Source organism: Mesoplodon mirus (assembly GCF_964341445.2).
Source record: "Mesoplodon mirus genome assembly, chromosome: 9".
Classification (NCBI taxonomy): Eukaryota; Metazoa; Chordata; class Mammalia; order Artiodactyla; family Ziphiidae; genus Mesoplodon; species Mesoplodon mirus.
The window spans coordinates 40212085-40228432 of NC_138985.1; the positions used below are offsets into that span (position 1 = coordinate 40212085).

General features: G+C 37.1%; 1 protein-coding gene across 4 annotated transcripts in view; it reads left to right on the plus strand.

The window, feature by feature from the left end:
- Positions 1-16348, plus strand: part of HYCC1 (hyccin PI4KA lipid kinase complex subunit 1) — an 89670-nt gene that overhangs the window by 26071 nt on the left and 47251 nt on the right. For all 4 annotated transcript variants that reach the window (XM_082631925.1, XM_082631924.1, XM_082631927.1 and 1 more), the window contains exon 2: positions 15684-15762. In XM_082631925.1, the coding sequence (XP_082488051.1) occupies positions 15712-15762 (51 nt within the window). In that variant the 5' untranslated portion in view covers positions 15684-15711. The remainder of the gene's footprint in view (positions 1-15683; positions 15763-16348) is intronic.

A 16348-nucleotide genomic window follows, 5' to 3' on the forward strand; every position in this document is an offset into this window, starting at 1 on the left:
GGTTATTAATTATTTTATCAAACCTGAATCCCTTATTGTATCATTTAAATTAGAATTTTTATTAGTTTCAAAATTGCAAAGATCTATACTATAAAGAAGAATATCAAGGTGAAACTTGATTTTTTTAAACTGAAAATTTAAATGAAAGTATTTGACATCTCAGGAAAATTCTGAGGTGCTGGCCTCATCATATGTACAAACTTAAGATTGTTTATACCTAATGAATAAAAACAACTTTTTTTTTAAACATCTTTATTGGAGTATAATTGTTTACATTGTTGCGTTAGTTGCTGCTATATAACAAAATGAATCAGCTATACATATACATAATATCCCCATATCCCCTCCCTCTTGTGTCTCCCACCCTCTTTATCCCACCCCTCTAGGTGGTCACAAAGCACGAGCTGATCTCCCTGTGCTATTAAAAGCAACTTTTATATAATATAGTGAGAACTGTGAAGGTTACTGTGATAAGTTGGCTCCGTTGATTAAACATAGCATTTAAGATAGGATGATTATTAGTCAGTGGGTTTTGTTTTGCTTTGTGGCTATGGACTTCTCCAAACTTTGAATTCTAGCCAACTGTATCACAATGTCTGCGATTATTAACAGTAGGATCAGGCAAAAAATATACACATCAGCAGAATGTAAACACATTTATTAGACATTCGTAGATTATATCCTGTTTATAATAGGTTTAACTACAAGTTTTCAGAGAAAAATCTAATTCCTTGATGGCAGGGATCATGTCTTGAAAAATCTAATATTCTCTGATAGGAGTTAGCACACTGTCTTGCATTAAAAAATTATGTCCTATATGTTTGATTAAGATACGTGTTCTGGTTATCTATTGATGCCTAACAAACCATCCCCAAACTTAGTGGCTTCAAACAGCAAATATTTTTGATCTCTCACAAATCTGAGGCCGACTAGATTTAGCATGGCAGATCTTCTACTTCATGTTGTCAGCTGAAGCTACAGTCATCTGGAGGCTTGGCTTGGTTGGAATATCCAAAATGGCTCAGTCTTGTGGCTGGTACTTGGTACTGACTCTTAGCTGGTAGCTCAGCAGGGGCCTCAGTTCTTTTCCATGCAACCTTTCATGATGGTGTGGGCTTCTTACAGTATGGTGTTTGGATTCTAAACACATGAAAGTGGGAGCTGCAGATTTCCTAAGGCCTGGCCTCAGCAGTTTCACAGCATTGTGTTCACTGCATTCTTTCGGTGAAAGCAGCACATGGGGCTAGTCCAGATATCAAAGTGTTTTTTTTCTCACTTGTATGATTTAAATTCAAATCAGATATCCTTTCCCTGGACAAAAGGTTCTTCTGAAGTCCTGGAGGATTTGAAAAGAATAGAAAGATAGAAATGAGAAATGAGAAGAGGGATTGCTACCTTTCTTCTAATTGTCCTCCCTTTTCCAAAAGAAACACACTGGCCTGGTTGCCGTAATACATTGGTATCCCAACATGATTTTATTTGTCCTTGGGGTAGGCAAAAGAAGTTGAATGCAAAAAATATTTCACATAGTAAAAATCTCTGCTCTATTTTTAATAACCAGAAACTTGTTTGTGACTTATGGGGAAAATAGGCCTAAGTTATGGGTCTTTGGAAAGACTTCTCACACCTCTTCTACTGGCCTATAAATTTTATTCCTTCTCCCTGTGCCCTGAGAGGAAACTTTATTCACTTGGGGACTCAAGTAGGCAGTGAGGCAATCAGCAGCACTTCTTTTCAAGCACCAGCACAGGTACCTTCCTGTTTCATAGGGCTCTCCAGTTGAGTGGTTATTTTCTAAGCAGTAAAATCACTAAGATTAAATTAATTTTATTCTGTAACATAATCTGAACATTTCCTTCTGCTCTGTTTTCCTGAAATTCAGCTAGGAATCTTGGTAATCTTCTGGTGGCACTTAATTTACTGCAATGGCCCCATTTTGTAGGACAGAAGTTTAAAACTTTGTGATGTGTCACAATCCATTTATAGAAATTTGTTTGTTCTTTAGATTTATAGAAACTTGATTTTCATGACATATAAAGCAAATGGTTTTAAAAGATTCAGTAGTAATTTATAGTTAATACTTCATGATGCAAGGGATGATGTGAAATAATAGTGAAAATATTTTTTAGAGTTTTACAGTGAAAGTTATAAGTACATTTTTTTCTTTTTATGTTCTTCCTTAATTGGATAAGAGTAAAACATTTATAAGTTATATGTCTTTTGTGACAACATTTTTATGATATGCTTTCTGGAAAGCTCCTTGAGGAATTCAGGAATCATTATTAGGGTTAAAATTAAAATATAATGTGGGGGATTGAAGAAAAAGACATTAGATTTAGAAAGGTTTTATGACATACTGAAAATATAAAAAATTAATTTCACACATTACTAACTCTGCTTGTGAAATACTGCATAGAATCCTAGAGAGCTTTCTAATATAATTTTAAGTACTCTGTTCCAAGATATATTTGAGAAAAATAGGAAGTTAGATACACAGCATGAAATACCTATTTTAATTTTATTCCTTTTGCCTTTGAGAAGAATATTTTTTTAATGTGAGAGTATATGTTGAATACTGCTTGAGAGATCTAATTAGGTTTATAAAACTTTAAAGTTATGTAATCAAGACTTTGCCATAAATGTTAAAAGATTACGTATTAGATATGAAATGTGGGGGTGGGATAGCAACTGTAGAGAGCCTTTTGCTGAGCACTGGTGGAGAGAAAAAGGTTTTAAATCGCTGTTTCAATTTTGTGGTCATTTTGCTTCTTGTCCTCCCTAGTCTTTAGTGGTACCTATAGTCATAACTTACTCACCATGGAACCCAGGTCTAATGGAAAGAAAATTTTTTTACAGGGTCACAGTGTGTGGTAAGGACAAAGAAAAACTTCTGTAAACTGACACACACTATTGGTTTTCCATCTTCTATTTCTCTAGCTACTTATACTACATTTTATAAAATTCCATTAACCTCTTTCTCATATAATACATTAATATTTCAGGTCCCATTTTTAGTCTTTGTACATTTTCTATTTTTCTTAAGATACTTTTCCTTTTTTGAAATTTATAAAAACTTGTCATCTGAGAGAATTTTTAAGTTTTACCATATTTAGATTTGTTTTGAACTGGCTTGACTTGGTAATTTAAAATTACATGAATGCCAGTTGAAATTTTCTCTTCTTGTAATTTTATGGTATAGTTTAATATTTCTCTGAAATTAGACATTTAATTAAAAATATTTATACATTGTACTGAAGATTTTTGACTCCATGTAAAGACAGCTAAAATGCCTGAGTATATTACTGTTCTTAAAGAAAACACAACTAATGATAAGTTAACTAATGATTTGAATTTTCATTCATGTTTGTAATTCAGTACTGTAATTATTTTCCTTTTTTAACTTACAACAACAACTAGATAAGAAATCTCTTTATAAATTAGTCTCTTTGTCACCTCAGTTTAGTGCAGAGAATAAGTTATAATTGAAAAGAATTTGCCCCTTAGGGTTAAGAAGCCCTTGTGTAATCAAGTATTATGAAAGTTACTGAAATCGAAGCTTTAATGAAGAATGGTATAGAATATCAGAAGACATGAATATCTTTGAAGTGATCTTAATCCCACTGTTGGAAGGTGCTTTCAGATTACACTTGTGGCAGATAGTATACTACATTACTTTATATATGGTAAAATAAATTTACCTTTAAAAATTAGAAATGTACTAATTTTCATTTCAGATCTGCTCTCCACAGTGGCTGGTGTCTTTCTTTTTTTTTTTTTTTCTTTTTGCGGTATGCGGGCCTCTCACTGTTGTGGCCTCTCCCGTTGCGGAGCACAGGCTCCGGACGCACAGGCCCAGCGGCCATGGCTCACGGGCCCAGCCGCTCCGCGGCACATGGGACCCTCCCAGACTGGGGCACGAACCCGCATCCCCTGCATCGGCAGGTGGACTCTCAACCACTGCGCCACCAGGGAGGCCCTGGCTGGTGTCTTTCTACATTATTGCTTATTCATGGATAGTTTTACAACATATCTCTAGCTCTGATTCCTTACTTTTTCTCTAGTACAAAATTTCTTGCTTTCAGGATCACTTTTATTGCATACTATGGTGTCAGCTACCATGGAGGGCTAATTAACAAGGTAAATGTTATATTCAAAACACAGAATGGAATTCAGGGCCCAAGCTAGCAAAGGTTCAAAGGTTTGCTAACTTTTTCATTCACTGAGCAAATGTTTATGTATCTATTAAGTGTGAGTCAGTTTAAAAGGCTACATTGTAACTTAGATTTTAAAGAATAGATTAGATAATAAGTACAAGATAGGAGTAACCTGGTTTGGAAGCAGTTTGCATGAGAAAAGTTTTTGGATTTAGCTGACTCCAGGCGTAATATGAGCTCTTTCTATGAGACTTGATTTACTGATACAAGAAACTCAACTAAACCTAAGCAGGATAAATTCAAAGAAAAACACACCTAGATTTATCATAGGCTGCTGAAAACCAAAAATGAAGAGAAAGCTTCATATAAGAAGATTTAGGCTTCATATAAGCTTATTTCAGATATCTCATGGCATGCATACATTAGATGATTCACTAGAAGAGCTCACAGGATTCAGGCAATTACACACACAATGCTTTATTACAGTGAAAGCATATAAAGCTGAATCAGTAAAGGAAAAAGATGCATCAGGTAGAGTCAGGAGGAAACCAGACACAAGCTTTCAAAGTCCTCCCTCATAGTGATCACATGGAACACACTTTTTCTCCTGAAGTGAACTGCAGCAACACACGCAAAGTATTACTGACCAACTCACTGAAGCTGACATGAAAAGAAATAGAAGAATTTTAATAGCTCTACATCTATTAGAGAAATTGAATTCTTTGGGTAGGCAATCATTTCTTAAATGGGGCACAGAAAATACTAATCATGAAAGAAAAAATGATAAATTGGACTTCATCAAAATTAAAACCTTCTGTTATTTAAAAAATACCATTAAGGAACCAAGATGGTGGAGTAGAAGGATGTGCTCTCATTCCCTCTTGCGAGAACACCAGAATCACAACTAGCTGCTGGACAATCATCGACAGGAGGACACTGGAACTCACCAAATAAGATACCCCACATCCAAAGACAAAGGAGAAGCCACAATGAGATGGTAGGAGGGGCGCAATCACAGTAAAATCAAATCCCGTAACTGCTGGGTGGGTGACTCACAGACTGGAGAACACTTAATACCACAGGAGTCCACCGACTGGAGTGAAGGTTCTGAGACCCACATCAGGCTTCCCAACCTGGGGGTTCAGCAATGGGAGGAGGAATTCCTAAAGAATCAGACTTTGAAGCCTAGTGGGATTTGATTGCAGGATGTCGACAGGACTGGGGGAAACAGAGACTCCACTCTTGGAGGGCACACACAAAGTAGTGTGCGCATCAGGACCCAGGGGAAGGAGCAGTGACCCCATAGGACACTGAACCATACCTACCTGCTAGCGTTGGAGGGTCTCCTGCAGAGGCGGGAGGTGGCTGTGGCTAACCATGGGGACAAAGACACTGGCAGCAGAAGTTCCAGGAAGTACTCCTTGCTGTGAGCCCTCTCAGAGTCTGCCATTAGCCCCACCAAAGAGCCCAGGTGGGCTCCAGTGTTGGGTTGCCTCAGGCCAAACAAACAACAGGGAGGGAACCCAGCCCCACCCATGAGCAGTCAAGCGGATTAAAGTTTCACTGAGCTCTGCCCACCAGAGCAACACCCAGCTCTACCCACCACCAGTCCCTCCCATCAGGAAACTTGCACAAGCCTCTTAGATAGCCACATCCACCATAGGGCAGACAGCAGAAGCAAGAAGAACTATAATCCTGCAGCCTGTGGAACAAAAACCACATTCACAGAAAGATAGAGAAGATGAAAAGGCAGAGGGCTATGTACCAGATGAAGGAACAAGATAAAACCCCAGAAAAACAACTAAATGAAGTGGAGCTAGGCAACCTTCCAGAAAAAGAATTCAGAATAATGATAGTGAAGATGATCTAGGACCTTGGAAAAAGAATGAAGGCAAAGATCGAGAAGATGCAAGAAATGTTTAACAAAGACCTAGAAGAATGAAAGAACAAACAAACAGAGATGAACAATACAATAACTGAAATGAAAAATACAATAGAAGGAATCAATAGCAGAATAACTGAGGCAGAAGAATGGATAAGTGACCTGGAAGACAGAATGGTGGAATTCACTGCTTCAAAGCAGAATAAAGAAAAAAGAATGAAAAGAAATGTAGACAGCCTAAGAGACCTCTGGGACAACATTAAACACAACAACATTTGCATTATAGGGGTCCCAGAAGGAGAAGAGAGAGAGAAAGGACCCGAGAAAATATTTGAAGAGATTATAGTTGAAAACTTCCCTAACATGGGAAAGGAAATAGCCACCCAAGTCCAGGAAGTGCAGAGAGTCCCATACAGGATAAACCCAAGGAGAGACATGCCGAGACACATAGTAATCAAATTGGCAAAAATTAAAGACAAAGAAAAACTATTGAAAGCAGCAAGGGGAAAATGACAGATAACATACAAGGGAACTCCCATAAGGTTAACAGCTGATTTCTCAGCAGAAACTCTACAAGCCAGAAGGGAGTGGCATGATCTACTTAAAGTGTTGAAAGGGAAGAACCTACGACCAAGATTACTCTACCTGGCAAGGATCTCATTCAGATTCCACAGAGAAATCAAAAGCTTTACAGACAAGCAGAAGCTAAGAGAATTCAGCACCACCAAACCAGCTCTACAACAAATGCTAAAGGAACTTCTCTAAGTGGGAAACACAAGAGAAGAAAAGGACCTACAAAAACAAACCCAAAACAATTAAGAAAATGGTCATAGGAACATACATATCGATAATTACCTTAAACGTGAATGGATTAAATGCTCCAACCAAAAGACACAGGCTTGCTGAATGGATACAAAAATAAGACCCATATACATGCTGTCTACAAGTGACCCACTTCAGACCTAGGGACACATACAGACTGAAAGTGAGGGGATGGAAAAAGATATTCCATGCAAATGGAAATCAAAAGAAAGCTGGAGTAGCAAATACTCAATACTCAATACTCAGATAAAATAGAGTTTAAAATAAAGAATGTTACAAGAGACAAAGAAGGACACTACATAATGATCAAGGGATCAATCCAAAAGGAGATATAACAATTATAAATATATATGCACCCAACATAGGAGCACCTCAATACATAGGGCAACTGCTAACAGCTATAAAAGAGGAAATCGACAGTAACACAATAATAGTGGGGGACTTTAACACCTCGCTTACACCAATGGACAGATCATCCAAAATAAAAATAAATAAGGAAACAGAAGCTTTAAATGACACAATAGACCAGCTAGATTTAATTGATATTTATAGGACATTCCATCCAAAAACAGCAGATTACACTTTCTTCTCAAGTGCGCATGGAACATTCTCCAGGATAGATCACATCTTGGGTCACAAATCAAGCCTCAGTAAATTTAAGAAAATTGAAATCATATCAAGCATCTTTTCTGACCGCAATGCTATGAGATTAGAAATGAATTACAAGGAAAAAAACATAAAAAATGATGTATGCATAGATGTATGCGTAGAACTGTACACTTAAAATGTGTACATTTTATTGTGCATAAATTATACCTCAAAGTTGATTTCTAAAAACTAAAAAAAAATGTTGTGAGGGGAGGTAGGAATTAAAAACAAGCATACAACTCTTTTGAGAAGTTTGAGTATAAAACAGAAACAGAGAAATGTGGAAATAGCTGAAGAGGAAATAAGGTTGAGAGTTTTTTAGGGGGAGTGAGTTAGTAGAGAGGGAGAAATTTAATTAGTGAGAGAAGGAGACTCGTTGGAGCAATTTCTTTAGGTAGACAAGAAAGGATGGTTGTGGTGTGTAATTCAGAGGATTGGCTGCAGATAGGATCATGGACAGTTCATTTATAGTTAACAGAAGGGAAGATGGAGTAAAAAGATACAGATGCTTTAAGATTGGTAGACATTTGGGACTTTGTGGAAGTTCTCTTCTGATTGGTCAGTGAAGTAGGAATTAAAATCATCAGCTGAGAGTAGGAATGGGGAGATGGTTTTGGGTTTTGAGGATCAGGTAGAATGCACTAAACAATTAAATAGGACAGTAGCAAAGTGAATGGACTATGGGGAGGAGGACACTGCATGATTGCCAGGCAGCAGTAAGAGCTCAAGTCAGGTTCTTAGTCATAAGTTTTCGGTGTTGTTTTAGTTGTTTTCTCCACCTTGTTCAGCTGCATGGGTGCTCACATGGACTAGGTGGAGAGTTGGATTTTACCAAAATTATATTTTTGCTAAAGGAGTAAAACTAGTAAGAGCAAAGGAGTTGAGGGAGCATATTCAAAATGGTGATTATAAGTGACTAAAGAATTTGAAATGGGTAAGGAGAGAAAGGAGAAGGTTGGAAGGTGACATTAGATTCAGGTATGGTCAAAACGTTTTGGGGTCTGAGTACATAAAAGTGTGTGCCGAAAAGATAAGAGGAACGATCAGAGTGGGTAATGACAAGGACTAAGGTAATGGTTCTCCAAGTATCATCTTGAGACCTCTCAGGGTCCTGAAGATCCTTTCATGGTGTCTGCAAGCTCAAAACTATTTTCATAATAATACTTGGACTTTTGTCTTTTTCACTCCCATTTATGAGTAGACAGTGGCTACATGATAAGTGATGACTAATGAAATATGTGCTCATATGTTCTTGTGCTTTTAAATTTTGTTTTGTTTTTGAATACAGTAAATGTCAGTTGGATTAGATCCTAGAACAGAAATACATCAGAGCCTCAATAATGTTTTAAACAATTTTAGATTTATAGAAAATTTTCAAAGATAGTACAGAGAATTCCTGTATACCCCAAACCCAGTTTCAGTTTCTCCTAATGTCATCTTATATTATCATTGTACATTTGTCATTACTATTACTTTGCTATTAACTAAATTTCAGACTTTTTTTTTTTATTACTATCTCTTTTCTTTTCTAGGATCCAATCCAGGAGACCATATTGCATTTAGTTGTTATGTCACCTTAGTCTCTCTGGTCTGTGAGTCTCTCAGCATTTTTAATTTTTCATGACCTTTTAGTTTTGAGGAATATAGGTCAGATATTTTGTAAAACATCCCTCAAATTGAGTTTCTTCTAATGTTTATATCATGATTATACTGGGTTTATGGCTTTTTAGAGGTAAGGTGCCCTTCTCATCATATCAAGGGTACATGATATTCACATGACATCATGGATGATGTTAACCTTGATCAAGGCAGTGTTTATCAGATTTCTCCACTATAAAGTTACTGTTTTCCTCTTTCCATACTCTCTTCTTTGGAAGGATATCACTATGTCCAGCCCATTCTCACTGGGGAGGCGACAGAGACTAAACTCCTCCTAGAGGGGGAAATACCTATATATATTATTTGGAATTCTTCTGAAAAAAATATTTGTCTCTTATTCGCTAATATTTATTTATTTATTTAGTCATTTATTTATATCAATATGGACTCATGTATATTTATTTTATACTTTGGGTAATAATTCATCCTACGTTATTTGTTCTGTTGCTCAAATTTTTCCAACTTTGACCATTGGGGGTTCTTTCAGGTTGGCTCAATATTTAAAAGTGTAAATGTTTGGTCTAGTTTATGATCATAGGATTGAGTTGCTGAGGCCAGGAAGAAGACAGTATTGTTGTAGGAGATTTTTAGGAATTAAGAGTTCAGGGAGTGAGAAGGAAGAGTAGTTTCAAAGCATGACAGTGAGCCAGAGCTAAAATCATCTAGAAATGAAAGGGAGGGATTGAATGGTAGATGACAGCTTCATGAGTTTTGGAACAGCGTTGGGTGGATGGTTCGCGGGGAGAGAGGGAGAATGATCTGAAATGGTAATGTTACCTCTAGGGCCAGTGGTTTCTTCCAGGGCTATGAGAGGAAAAGCAGTCCTCTTTGAGAAGATTGCAGGGAAAGCAGTGTCTTCAGAGAAGAGCCAGGCTTCTTGTTAGAACAAGAAGAAAGTGACAGTGAGAGAACTGTTGAAGATATAGAGAATTTTGCTGGTAACAGATTGTCAATTCCAGAAGGCACAGTGAAAGAGAACCTCCTTCCAGAATTAGGGTGGAATAGGAGATGAAGATAAAATAGAGGGCCTGCAAAGAGTTACGAAGATCAGTGTGCAAGGGCTGAGTGTAACCTGGGAGCTGTACTTTCTTATGGTTCCTGACATCAACAGCGGGGAAGGGAAAATGACTTTAGTCCTGGTGGAGGCAGGTAGTGGTGGTGAGGCTGTGAAAGTTTCTGGGGGGTTGCTGTTTTGAGGTCTCCCTTTTGAGCTCTGCAGAGGAAGGCAAAGAAGTATGGAGAGGGACAATTTTACTGAGTATTCATGTGAACTCAGTTATGCAATAGAGGGCTCCCATTTGATCTCTATCAAGTGAATGATAAGAGGCCTGGAGCTGTCTGGTGTTACTAATGTATAATATATACACAGAAAACTGCACAAAACATAAGTGTTCAGCTTGATGAATTTTCACTAAATGAACACACCTGTGTAACCAGCACTTAGATCAAGAAACATAATATTACCAGAACCCAAGAATTAACTGCCTCAAGAGCAACCACTCTTCTGATTTTTAACAAAATTGATTAATTTTGCCTGTTCTGGAAGTTTATATAAATGCAATTGTATAGCACTACTCTTGTTTGCCTTCCTTTTCCCAATATTGTGACATTGATGTAGTTATAGTTTGCTTATTGTCGTTATGTAGAACTCCATATATGATATACTATAATTTATCCATCCTACTCTTGATGGACACTTGATCTCTTTCTAGTTTTTGACTGTTTACAAAAACTGCTGCTGTGAATGTTCCTGAACATATCTTTCAGAGACATATATTCACATTTCTGTAAGGTATATATATATATATTTAAAATTAATTTATTTTCGGCTGTGTTGGGTCTTTTCATTGCAGTGGCTTCTCTTTGTTGCGGAGCATGGGCTCTAGGCTCACGGGCTTCAGTAGTTGTGGCACATGGGCTCTGTAGTTGTGGCTCGCGGGCTTTAGAGCACAGGCTCAGTAGTTGTGGCGCACGGGCTTATTGCTCCTCGGCATGTGGGATCTTCCTGGACCGGGGCTCGAATCCGCGTTCCCTACATTGGCAGACGGGTTCTTAACCACCAGGCCACCAGGGAAGTCCTTGTAAGGTATATATATATATATATTTTTTTTTTTTCTTTTTGCGGTATGCGGGCCTCTCACTGTTGTGGCCTCTCCCGTTGCGGAGCACAGGCTCCGGACGCGCAGGCCCAGCGGCCATGGCTCACGGGCCCAGCCGCTCCGCGGCATATGGGATCCTCCCAGACCGGGGCACGAGCCCGTATCCCCTGCATCGGCAGGCGGACTCTCAACCACTGCGCCACCAGGGAGGCCCTGTAAGGTATATTTTTATGTGTGGAGTTGTTAGAGTATGCATGTGTTCAATTAGAGGATATTGCCAAAGTGTTTTCCGAGATACTGTACTAATTTACATCCAGGCTAGCTGTGTATAAATATTCTGGTTGCTTCATATCTTTTTCAGCACTTGGTACTATCTCTTTCATTCTAGCCATACTTGTAAGTGCGTGTGTGTGTGTGTGTGTGTGTGTGTGTATGTGTGAGAGAGAGAGATATTTCCCTGATGACTAACACACTTAAGCACCTTTTATATTAAGTTTCCATTTGGATAAGTGACATGCTTGCTTTTCCTATTGAATTTTCTGCCTTTTTCTTAATAATTTATGCGTTCTTTGTATGTTCTGGATATGGGACTTTAGTCAGGTATGTCAATTGTAAGTATCTTCTCCCAGTCTTTGGTTTTGCCTTTTCCTTCTCACAGTAGTATCTTTTGATGAATAGAAGTTTTTCTCTTCCCCCCACCCCCAGCTTTATTGAGGTATGATTGGCAAATAAAAATTATATATATTTAAGGTGTACGTGGTGTTTTGATATACGACAATCAAGCTAATTAACAAATCTGTCACCTCACATAGTTACCATTTGTGTGTGTGTGTGTGTGTGTGGTGAGAACACTTAAGATCTACTCTCTTAGCAAATTTCAAGTATACATTATTACTAACTATGGTTAGCATGCTGCACATTAGGTTACTAGAACTTATTCATCTTATAACTGAAAGTTTGTACCCTTTGGCCAACATCTCCCCATTTCCCCCACCCCCCTGGAAACCACCATTTTACTGTCTGTTACCATGAGTTTGACTTTTTTAGATTCCATGTACAAGTGAGATCTTGCAGTGTTTGTCTTTTTTGTCTGGCTTATTTAACTTCGCGTAAGGTCTCCCAGGTTCATCCATGTTTTTGCAAATGGCAGGATTTTCTTCTTTTTAAGGCTGAATAATATTCCATTGTGTGTGTGTTTGTGTGTATGTGTATCACATTTTCTTATCCATTCATTTGTTGGCAGACAGAAGTTCTTACTTTTAATGAATCCAATTTATAAAAACCCCTTTATGATTAGTGCTTTTGTGCTTCTTATTTAAAAATTTTTTGCCTATCCCAAGGTTATAAAGGTATTCTCTTATGTTTTCTCCTAAAATTTTTGTTTTACTTTTTAAAATTAGATCTGTGATCCAGCTGCAACTGACTTTTCCATATGGCATGAGCTATAGGTTGTGGTTCTCTCCCCACTCTGTACCCCATGTAGCTGTCCAGTTGACCTAGTTCCATTTTTTAATAAAGACTACCCTTTCCCTACTGAATTACAGTGTCACTTTGGTTATAAATCAGGTGATAATGTATGTGTATGTCTGTTTCTGGTCACTCTAAACTGTTCCATTTTCTTTTTTGGTAATGATAATATGATGATAATATGATAATACTTTACGGTAATACCACACTGGCTTAATTACTATGGTTTTGGTAAGTTTTATAGTAAGCCTTGATATTTAGAAATCCAAGTCCTCCAACTCTGTTGTTCTTCAAGATTGCTTTGACTATTCTTGATCCATTTGCATATGCCTCTTGATTCCTTTTAACCTTTAAAAAATAAATTTTAAGTAGAGGATTATTTTGAATTTTTGTAAAAATTTTACCTCCCCAATTCTCTGTAACTTGATGTAGTGTCGTTCTATTTGTGATCGCTTTCTGTCCTAATTTACTAGATAAACAGTGGATAAATACAAAAGAAAACTCATCTGCATTTATATTTACCTTGCTTCATTTTGCTTCACAAATATGTATAACAGGATAAAAATAAGTAGATCTAGGTAGAAAGAAAGCAAGGGTAAGTGTATAATATAAAATGATAAATAAAATTAATCCTGGCCTGCTTACAGAGTTAGGGCGGAAACTTTGACTCCCATTTTATTAAAATCAAAGCAAAGAGAATCTGTAATGAGATTCACAGTATCCATAATATAAAAGCAAACCAGGACTTCCCTGGTGGCACAGTGGTTAAGAATCCACCTGCCAATGCAGGGGACATGGGTTTGAGCCCTGGTCCAGGAAGATCCCACATGCCGCAGAGCAACTGAGCCTGTGCACCACAACTACTGAGCCTGCGCTCTAGAGCCTGTGAGCCACAACTACAGAGCCCACGTGCCACAACTACTGAAGCCTGCGCGGCTAGAGCCCGTGCACCACAACAAGAGAAGCCACCGCCATGAGAAGCCCGCACACTGCAACGAGAGCAGCCCCCGCTCACCGCAACTAGAGAAAGCCCGTGCACAGCAACGAAGACCCAATGCAGCCAAAAATAAAAATAAAAATAAATAAATTTTAAAAATCAGTACTACAATTTAAAAAAAAATAAGAAAAAGTAAACCAGTTACTCTAAAGGAGAGTTTTTCCTGGTATTGAAAAATGTGATTGAAAGATGTGATGTTTCTCCTCCTTTGGATTTTAAAGGGAAGAACGTGATCTAACAGGGTTTTCAGTAACATTTTGGGCATAATTCCAAAGCCCAGTTTATTTGAATGGACAGTTCTATAAAATCAATAATATGGTACAAATATGTGGTTTTCTAATAGTGTGGCTTGATCCAAGGATAAAATTTAGAATAAAAAAGGGCTATTTTTTTATCCTGAAAAAATAAAATGCGTATCTCTCAAGTAATTCTTCATGTATGAATAAATGAATTAGTGAATATATATATATATTTAACCATTTTTTTAATGGAAATTAGACAACAGAAACATTAGAATGTATTCTTTGCAAGAACCTATGTTGTTCATTAAGAAGTATCTGTATACTTTGATAGACAGCTGAGCAGTGGCTATACAAGTTGATATTCTTTGATAATAATATTGCATAGTAATAACACTTTTATTGCAAGGTACTGTAATAAGTGCTTTTATTTACATTTTTTCATTTAATTCTCACAATAATCCATTGAAAGTAGGTACTGTGGTTATCCCTATTTCGTGAATGAAAAAAGTAAGGCAAATAACCTGCCCAAGGTTATACTATAAGTAAGAATAGAATCAGGATTCAGTTTCTGTCAATTCTGTCCCGGTTTCTACTACATGATAATGCTGATTAAAATTAAGAAGGCTAATGCAGGGTTTGTGCCTGACTTAGGAGGTTAGGAAATTCAGCTAAAGCTAATAAAGTTTCCCCTCAAGAAACAGTTTTTAAGTTTATTCTCCTATAGATGGATGGGTGAAGAAAACTACATTGTACTTTGACAAAAGTTTTGCTTGAGATAAATTTGTTTTGCATTTCCTTTAGCTTCCTTTTTTTCTTATTTATAGTTAAGTAAATTCCAATCTTATGAATAACTATTGTTAAGACTAAGGTCATTTTCTTGGATATTACCACTTTTACTTCTGATTTATGAATATTAAGCTTTCAGGGAACCAAGTGGCTTACCTAGATAGATTGTTACTGTAGTAAAGAACTGAAATATAAGCAAATTAAATTAATGCTTTCTATGAAGTTAGTTTTGGATGCACGTCTTTTTATATTTTCAGTTTTAAAATGTTTTTCGCAGTTTTCTTTTAATGAATTTATGTATTAACTTATTTATTTTTGGCTGTGTTGGGTCTTCGCTGCTGCGTGCAGGCTTTCTCTGGTTGCAGCGAGTGGTGGCTACTCTTCATTGCGGTGCGCGGGCTTCTCGTAGCGGTGGCTTCTCTCATTGCGGAGCACGGGCTCCAGGCGCGGGGGCTTCCGTAGTTGCAGCACGCGGTAGTTGTGGCACAAGGCTTAGTCGCTCCGCGGTATGTGGGATCTTCCTGGATCAGTGATCGAACCCGTGTCCCCTGCATTGGCAAGCAGATTCTTAACCACTGCGGCATGAGGGAAGTCCCTCTACAGTTTTCTTAAGATGCATTATCTACTTGGAATTATTTAATTGAAACTAGGGAAAAATGTCCAGTATGTATTACTAAAAGCTGAATGAAAAATTGCAGAGCCAATTTCATCATGTTATGATGTTTATACTTTTGTCAAAATTGTTGCATTTTAATGCTTGTTTGTGCACACTGGTTTTGAAATGAACCCAGTAATTTATGTTTGAAACTGTTTTAATTTCACAAGTAACAAAGTAGCTAAATTTTATAGGATTACTTTTATTCTTGGTAATCTGACTATAAAGAAAATATATTCAAAATTTTAACATTTTTCTATGTTAATTTTCAGGTTGAATGTTTAGAACAGATGTGGAAAGATGTTCACTTCAGAGAAAGGGGTTGTGGAGGAATGGTTGTCAGAGTTTAAGGTAATATTTACTGTTTTAATATAATAGTTATATTCCAAAGAAGTTGTATCTGGGATTTAAATTCCAGTGACTTTTTTTTTTTTAATGACTAAAAAGCTAAATATCTGTGGAAGCAAAAGAAGGTTCCAAAAAATCTTATTAAGGAATTATTTACACATAGTAATCTTTCCTAGGAAATTGACTCCTTTTTTCACCAAGTAGTTTAGTTTGTTTTCTCCCTTTTATGGCAACACCACAAAGAATGGTTAAAGTCTCTGAAAGTTGATGTTACTCTCTCCAACCACTATGAAAGATTTACTGTTGAAATGTTTCTCCCAATTTGGGGGGCACTGGGAGTGGGCAGATCAATGATGAGGAGAAGATGGGAAGATATTTGCTCAACTTTCTATCAGTGCATCTTTCTCTAGTTGGCTAACCCAGTGCCTGTATAAGCAGTATATAACTCTTGGTTAGTTGATGAAGAAATATAAAACTCTGTTTTCTTGTCTCATGAACTCTTCTTTATGATAGTTAAAATAGTATTCCTTTAACCAGTTAACTAACTTCTTTTTGTCCTCTGGGTCTTGTTGTTACACATAATTATGTG